Source organism: Panicum virgatum, chromosome 9K (genome assembly GCF_016808335.1).
Source record: "Panicum virgatum strain AP13 chromosome 9K, P.virgatum_v5, whole genome shotgun sequence".
NCBI classification, from domain to species: domain Eukaryota; kingdom Viridiplantae; phylum Streptophyta; class Magnoliopsida; order Poales; family Poaceae; genus Panicum; species Panicum virgatum.
The window spans coordinates 57,226,115-57,234,598 of NC_053144.1; the positions used below are offsets into that span (position 1 = coordinate 57,226,115).

The 8,484-nt window shown below is 55.3% G+C and overlaps 1 protein-coding gene across 1 annotated transcript; it reads left to right on the forward strand.

The window, feature by feature from the left end:
* The first annotated feature begins 3,240 nt into the window (after positions 1–3,240).
* Positions 3,241–5,574, forward strand: LOC120648166 (protein STRICTOSIDINE SYNTHASE-LIKE 10-like). The gene is made up of 2 exons (XM_039924907.1): positions 3,241–3,363; positions 4,525–5,574. The coding sequence occupies exons 1-2, from the start codon at positions 3,241–3,243 to the stop codon at positions 5,572–5,574; spliced, it is 1,173 nt and encodes a 390-aa protein (XP_039780841.1).
* Positions 5,575–8,484: the final 2,910 nt, after the last annotated feature.

Genomic DNA, 8,484 nt, shown 5'->3' on the forward strand with positions numbered 1-8,484 from the left:
AAGAAAATTTGCTTGAAAATCCTTTCTTTCAAAAGAACCCCTGCATAAAAATTTGCTTTTCGCGAATTAAACCCTAGCCTTATCCTTGATTTATCCTGTGCATTATATTCTGTTTATACCCCTCTGTGGGTGTGGTTGGACTTGCTGAGTACGTTTGTACTCACCCCATTCTTAATTTTTATAGAGGAAGATCCAGACTTCGTTCCCGAAGACGTTGAGTAGAGGTTACGTCCTACACCCAACCTTGCCTGTGGATAGGGTCACCCACAGTAAGTTCCGTATGGCGCAAGACTCTGATGACCCCCTTTTCGTAGTTAATATCGTTGTGTGGGTGTTGGTTGTTATCCTCGCGATAGTGGCGCTTCACTGCCCACTTCCGCATAGAGTTGTACGGTGATGTACCATCTGATGTAATAAAAGTGTTATCAGTCTCCTGGCAAAGGCGGAGCTCCCCATGCGGCAGGGTGGGGCAGCTGCCCCACCTACTGCCAGCAAGGAGCCCCTAGTACTACCCTTCCTGAGGTGCAGCAGTCGAGCGACGCCGTTCGCTGCCTGTAGAGAGGGATTCGTCACTGCGCTGTGTATGAGGCCACTATCCCATAGCGCGCAGCTGCCGCGCTATAGGCCTAGCTGCAACTCGCCCGTTGCCTATGCAGCCCGCTAGCGCCCCTTGCCAGGCTAACCTGCAGGGCTGCCGCTCGTTTTTTTCATTTCTATATTTAAAAAAAATAAAATTATATGCCCGTTTGGATAAATTGCAAATATACGCCACTGTCACCCGTTGCCCGGCACCGGTCGCCCCTCCTACGGGCGACAGAGGGCAAACTGCTAAATGGTACGGGGGCAGGCGGGGGCGGGGGGGGGGCATGGCTGCCCTATTTAAACCCCCCTCCCTTCTCACCCCTCGTTCTATTCTCAAAAAATCTAGAAAAAATAGAAAAAAGAAGAGAGGGGTGAGAAGAAGAAAAGCGGCGAAGCCATGTCGGAGTGTGCATCTGTGATCTGCAGGTATTAACGTTTGACCTTCCACGTAGTTGCGTTGTTTTTTATTGTAATTTATTTTAAGTAGTGCTGTAATAGTTAATTTCTAGCAGTAGTTTGTGGATATATTATTTACGTTGTATGAAATTATTTCTGGAATATCAGAACACACGTTTATTACAAAATCTTTAGTATTAGAGATTACTTTATAAATTAGATTTGTTTTAGATTGTATTAGATTATAATAGGATTATTTCTCTGTTTTGCTATTTCAGTAATTTGAGACATGTGCTTAGAAATTAATTTTGAATTAGAATAATATTAATATGGAGGTAATGAATTAATTTGTAGAAAATTAAGATTTAGAAGTTAGTACAATACAAATTATTTTTAGACCTATTTATGAATGAATTAGAATAGAATTATTTTATGGATCGCATATGTAGTATATGTATGTATGCATACGAATCGGTGGATAATTTGCACGTTAGTTATATACGTAGACCGGAATACTTATATGTTGTAGTTGAATTTCGTAAGTAGTTTGTATAGATTATTGAATAACGTAGTGAAATAAAGAGTATGACTGCATAAGTATTCATTGATGCACAGATATGTCGAGCAAGATGCAGTTTCAAGTTTTTTTTGTGTGACTACAGTGTTTTGTATGGACCAAATGGAGTAGATTTGTCAGCATTTAACTGCACATCTAGCGGTATAGATAAACCTCTAGAGAGGAGTTTCGGATCCATATACAAGTGGGTGCAGCGTGGTTTCCGGGTTGATCCGGAGACCCATCTTATGACCGTGCACGGTCTTGTGAATTGGGTGGTAGACGGTGAGCAATGGGAATTGATGATGATGATACAAAACACTGCTAGAAAACAAATCTAATTTATAAAGTAATCTCTAATACTAAAGATTTTGTAATAAACGCGTGTTCTGATATTCCAAAAATAATTTCATACAACATAAATAATATATCCGCAAACTACTGCTAGAAATTAACTACTACAACACTACTTAAAATAAATTACAATAAAAAACAACGCAACTACGTGGAAGGTCAAATGTTAATACCCGCAGATCACAGATGCGCACTCCGGCAGGACTTCGCCGCTTTCCTTATTCTCACCCCTCTCTTTTTTTTTCTGGAATTTTTGAGAATAGAATGAGAGGTGAGAGGGGGGGGGGTGTTTAAATAGGGCAGCCATGCCCGGTCTCCCGTTGGGGGAGCGACCCCCCCCCCCCCCCGGCCCCGCCTGCCCCCCGCGCCATTTAGTCCCCTGTCGTCCATAGGGGGGCGACCGGTGCCCGGTCGCCTGGGCAACGGGCGGCAGGGAGGTATATTTACAATTTATCCAAACGGGCATATATTTTTGATTTTTTTAAATATAGAAATGAAAAAACGACGGCTGCCGCCTGCCTGCCTCAGCATCTCAGTCCTGCGGTGCAGGGCCAGCTGGTTAGGATGATTTTTTGAAGGAAATTGTTAGGGTGATATGTGTTCTATTTTTAGATAATCATATATAATATATTATACACTAACTAACTAATTTCTTCTTCACATTCATAAGTTTAGTTGGATCTTCTTCCTATGGTTTAGTTGGTATTTGTTGAATTAATACTATATTTGACATTCATTTGTGGCCGTAACATAACATAACAAATTATGCCCCACCTAAATTTCTTGCCGAGCTCCGCCACTGCCTCCTAGGACTGATATTGTATCACTTTTAAGTCTTCTCTTATGAGGGGACGCTTCAACGACAAAGCAGGCGTAGGACTAGGAGCTCTGTGATGACTGATGACCCGTTCAACTCTGAAGCAGAACCGGTGGCTTGAGGCTCAGTTCTTCTCAGAATGCGACGAAGAGGCCGCCACTTGCCCGGCGAGCTCCACCGGCAGGGCAGTCGGGCTCCGCTGGCGGCCGCATGACGCTCTAGTCTCCGCGATCCACCCGGCCTAGGCTCTTCGCCATGGCTCCGTCCACCCCTGCCGGCTGCCGCGCCTGCCTGGCGGGGATGCTAGGCGCTGGTACTGAAATCCGCGGCTAATCTCATCCCCACACCTCCCATCCGACGGTGGATAGGGGTCAGGGGGTGGACGGTATTTGAACCACCGTCCGCCCCGTGGTCGTTGCAGGGCGCCGCCGCCGCAGATCGTCGGAGCACCATCGCGGCGCGTGCCGTAGATATCTCCCTGCATGTCCCTCCTCCTGATGTCTCAGGTTCTCGACTCCACACTCTTTAGCCGGCGATGACCGGCGACCGCTCCCCGGCTCCTGCCCGCGCGCGCCGCGACGCGCCCTGCCTGACGCCGCCATGCTCTCGCCTCCAGACCGGCTGCGCGCCCACCGAGGCTATGGCGACGATCAAGGGAGTATGCGGGGGTGTCTATTCATTGCCTTCTGCGACTAGACGCGATTCAATCGCAGGTGCTCTTCTTCTTCCTTGGCCGTTTGTCCCGCTCCCTGCTCCCCCGCCTACCCCCACCTCCCAGGCTCCGGCGCCGCCCTCCACCGCCACCACGCTAATCAAGCTCGCCGCCGCGCAGCTTTCTCCTTGCCCCGCCGCCGCCCACCGCCCACCGGTTGTCCGGCTCCGCCCGGCCGGCGGCGCTCCCGCGCCGCCGCGCCCTCTTCCGCCGGGCCGCTGCCAGTGTTCGCAATTTCGCCGAAATTTCGGCAAAATTTCGCGAATTTCACTGATTTCAGCCCTCAAATTTCGGAAATAATAATTTAAATATATTTAAAAGTATTTTTAAAAATAGACTAAAAATGAATTTTGGCCGAAATTTCGCGAAATTGGCTAATTTCGGCAATGTCCGAAATTTTTTCAAAAACCAAATTCAAAACTCTGGCCGCCACCGCCGCCGGGCCATCCTCTAGGTCTGGTGGCCATGGAGCCCCCCACCCCTAGCAACCCAGAATCATAAGTTCCGCCACCTCCCGCCACCACCCCGGCTGCTGGCGACCTCGCCGGCGGCCACCCCGCCCACCTCCCACCCCTCGCCCGCCACCCCCTGCCCCTCCCCCTTCCCCTAGCTCGCCGGCGGGTGTTCCTCCCTCTCGTGACTGGAGGTAGAAGATGAACAGGGACTTCTGCAACAGCTCCGCACGCAGTAGCGCGCGCGATAAATAGACACGGCGGAGTATGCGCGCCGCTTCGGCGCACGCAGGCACGCAGCGAGGGCTACTGCGAAGGTCGCCACGCCACGCCCAGCCCCATGGTCACGACGACGGCCACGACGGCGAAGTGTGGTGTTCGAACACCGTCCCAACGCCCACAGGCGACACGCGCGGTTTTTGAGTCCCTTGGTGCCCTGCTGCACGAAGGTGATCTGTGCCTTCGAATTGGCGACGAACGTGATCGATCGAACTGCTCCGCGGTCAAACATTAGCATATGTTCCTGCACTGTATTTTTTTTTTTGCGAATCCTGTTACTGTTACTGCACATTGACTGTAAGAAGAACAGCACGCTTTGCAGCACAAGTCCAAGCTCTGCATCTCATCTGAGCGCTAACAGTGAGCGGGGAAGAAGATTCTGACGGTGGCGATCTCGTTGCTCGCCGTGCTGGCGCTGCTTCTCCAGCCGTGCGCCGCCGCACGCCCCATCCCCGGAGCAGCCTCCATTATCGACGGCAGTCGGAGCTTGCACCTGCCGCTCCGTGGGTCGCTGCTGCGCGGCCCGGAGAGCGTCGCATTCGACGGCGACGGCGTGGGCCCCTACAGCGGCGTCTCCGACGGCCGCGTCTTGAAGTGGAACGGGCTGGCGCGCCGCTGGTCCACCTACGCGTATAGCCCAGGCTACAGCGCCAAGGCCTGCACCGCGTCCAGGACTCGGCCGGCCGAAGTTACGGAGAGCACGTGCGGCCGCCCGTTGGGCCTGTGCTTCCACTACAAGTCCGGGAACCTCTACATCGCCGACGCGTACAAGGGGCTGATGCGTGTCGGGTCGGGCGGCGGCAAGGCGACGGTGCTAGCTAACGAGGCTGATGGCGTGCCGCTCCGCTTCACCAACGGCGTCGACGTCGACCAGGTCACCGGAGAGGTGTTCTTTACGGACAGTAGCATGAACTACCAACGGTCGCAGCATGAGAGGGTCACGGCCACCGGAGATTCAACGGGCCGCCTCATGAAGTACGATCCGAAGACGAAGATTGTCACGGTGCTGCAATCCGGTATCACGTATCCTAATGGTCTCGCTATCAGTGCCGATCGGACACACCTTGTCGTAGCACTCACCGGACCATGCAAGTTGATGAGGTATTGGATCAAGGGTCCCAAGGCGGGCACGTCGGAGCCGCTTGCCGATCTACCGGGCTATCCTGACAACGTGAGGGCTGACCTCAAAGGTGGATTTTGGGTAGCACTGCACCGGGAGAAGATGGAACTGCCGTTTGGCCCAGATAGCCACCTTCTTGCTGTGAGGATCAATGCTGACGGACAGGTGGTTCAGGTGATGAGAGGATCCAAGAGCGTAAGGCCGACCGAGGTGGTGGAGAGGGAAAGCAGCAAGTTGTATATGGGTTCGGTGGAATTACCTTATGTTGGCGTGCTTAGCGAAATGAATTTCAATCTTTATATCTAGTGTTATTAGTTTAGGCTTCTTATTTTAGTTTAGGTTTCTTATTTTTTGATGTTGCTATGTTCTTAGGAGCTTGATTTTTTTTATTGTAGCCGGAGCTTGACTTTTTTTTTACATTACATCAAGATTGTATTAGCCTATTCTGGGTACTCGTTGAATGATTACTTACTGTACTTCAGAGCTAAAACGTTTGGTTTGGGTATACTCTGCCAAATAAAATTTGGTATAATAAAGTGATCCAGAGTTCATCTAAAGCTACCACGAGGTACCGTAATTCTGTAAATGTCTTTCTATCCAAAAAGTTTCTGCTCCTGATGATTTTTAACTTAGTGGACCGTGAATGAAGATGAACTAGTCTCTCAACAGATTTCAGTTTCTCCCCTAAATTCACCCTTTGGCAAAAGGCACTCTGCCAGCTCTATAAAAAACCCTTTTGCCTTGCACACACAGGGGCGGAGCCAGGATTTTTTTTTTTTCATAATTAGGAGGGGCCAACAATGCTAATTTATATAAAAATTTAATCAAAATTCAAATTTCAATGTAAATTTGGGAACAGGGGGGCGTCTACGCCCCTGTGCACACATCTGCAGCTATCGACTCAAGAAGTACACAACAGCCAAGACCTGCACAGGCAGCTCAGCCTCGATCGATCAGCTAGAACCATGGAAACGTTTGGTGGGGCAAGCTCGCCAGAGAGGCAGGCGAAGAGAAGGCTATCCATCGTTGCATGGTCCTGCGCCATGGCCACGGTGCTGGCTCTCGCGACGGTGGCGCTGTCGCTGCCGGAAAGGGAGACGAGGCGGCATCGATGGTCGGCACGGCCGCCGTCTCGAGGATCGCCGCCACGTCGGCGTCGGCACCGCCGTCCAGCGTGAACGTCACGTTGATCTGCCGGCCGACGCCGGACCCGAGAGCGTGCGAGACCGCGCTCACGTCGGCTGAGGCGCGGTCGGCCGGGGACCCGTTCGCGGCGTCCGTCCAGACTGTCCAGTTCGCGATGGCCAGGGCCACGACGGCGCGCTCGCTGGCGCGCAACCTCTCCGCGTCCGCGCCGTCTTCGCCGCCGTCGAGCATGCACGACTGCGCCGAGCTGCTCGACATCAGCCTCGCCCAGCTCCGCGACGCGCGCGGCCGACGCGGCAGGGGCCACGACGTGGCTCAGCGCCGCGCTGACGAATCAGGGCACGTGCGACGACGAGGCCGCCACTTGCCCGGCGACCTCCACCAGCGGGGCAGTCGGGCTCCGCCGGAGGCCGCGTGACGCTCTAGTCTCAGTGGTCCACCCGGCCTAGGCTCTTCGCCATGGCTCCGTCCACCCCTGCCGGCTGCCGCGCCTGCCTGGCGAGGATGCCATGGCGCTGGTACTGAAATCCGCAGCTGATCTGGTCCGCACATCTCCCATCCGACGGTTAACAGGGGTCCAGGGGTGGACGGTATTCGAAATACCGTCCACCCGGACGGTATTTGAACCACCGTCCGCCCCGTGGTCATTGCAGGGCGCCGCCGCCGTTGCTCGCCGTGGCTCGTCGGAGCACCATCGCGGCGCGTGGCGTAGATTTCTTCCTGCATCTACCTCCTCCAGATGTCTCAGGTTCTTGACTCCACCCGCTTTAGGCGGCGATTACCGGCGACCCCTCCTCGGTTGTCGGCTCCTGCCCGCGCGCGCCATCGCGGCCTGCCTGCCGGCGCCATGCTCTCGCCTCCATGACCCCTGCGCGCCCACCGAGGCTACATCCTCAGCATGTGCCATCGAGTTCTCCTGCCATCCACCCCTGCGCGTCGCATGAACGCCTCCTGCTGCTCGCCGTTGGCTCGCCTGAGCGCCGCTGCGCGCGCCTGCGCCATGGCAGCGGCCACGCGACGCTCATGGCGGCACCGCCCCGGCCTCGACTGCCAAGTATACACGCCGCCACGGCTCACGCAGCGAGGGTTACTTGTATGCTCACCACGGCGTGCCCAGCAGCCCCATGAGCCGCTGTGTGCTCGAGTGGCAGATCACGACGGCGGCCACCATCACAAAGTCACCACTATCGGCGTAGGAACTCTGAAGCAGACCCTTTCAACTCTTGACGAATGCGATGACGAGACCGCCATGGCGACATTTGCCGGCGGGGCTCCGGCCTTGCAGTCGGGCTTCTCCGGCGGCCGCGTCATGCTCTTGTCTCGCGGTCCACCCGGCCTGGGCTCTCCGCCATGGCTCCGTCCCCCTGCCGCACCTGGCCTGCCCGAGGACGCCATGGCGCTCTTACAGAAATCCGCGCCCAATCCCGCCCGCACATCTCCCATCCGACGGCTAAAAGGGGCCTAGGGGGTGGACGGTAATTCAAATACCGTCCCCCCGACGGTATTTCAACTACCGTCCATCCTCTGGCTGGTCGTTTCAACGGCGCCGCCTCCGCTGCTCTTCGTGGCTCGCCGGAGCACCACCGCATCGCGGAGATTTCTCCGCGTATCTTCCATCTCCCTCCTCCCGACGTCTTAGATTCTTGAATCCACCTGCTTTAGCCGGTCATGACCGGCGACCGCTCCTCGGTTCCTGCCCGTGCGCGCCGCGCCGCGCCATGCGTGCCTGCCTGCGGCATGCGCTCGCCTCCACGAACAGTGCGCCGCCACGGAGGTCGGAGGCTTCACCCCAGCAGGCGCCACCGAGGTGCCCTGCCATCCACCCCTAGCTGCCGTCGCATGAACGCCTCCTGCTGCACGCCGCGGCTCGCCGGAGCGCCGCTGCGCGCCTGCGCCCTGGAGGCTGGAGGTCGCCCCGGCGTCGGGTACCTCAAGCGCGCGCCACGACGGCGCACGCAGCAAGGGCTACTGCGGCGGTCACCGCGGCGTCCCCAGCCCATCGAACCGTGTGCCCGAGTTGCTGATCTCGACGGCGGCCATGACCCCGGAGTCACGACTCACGAGCGACAC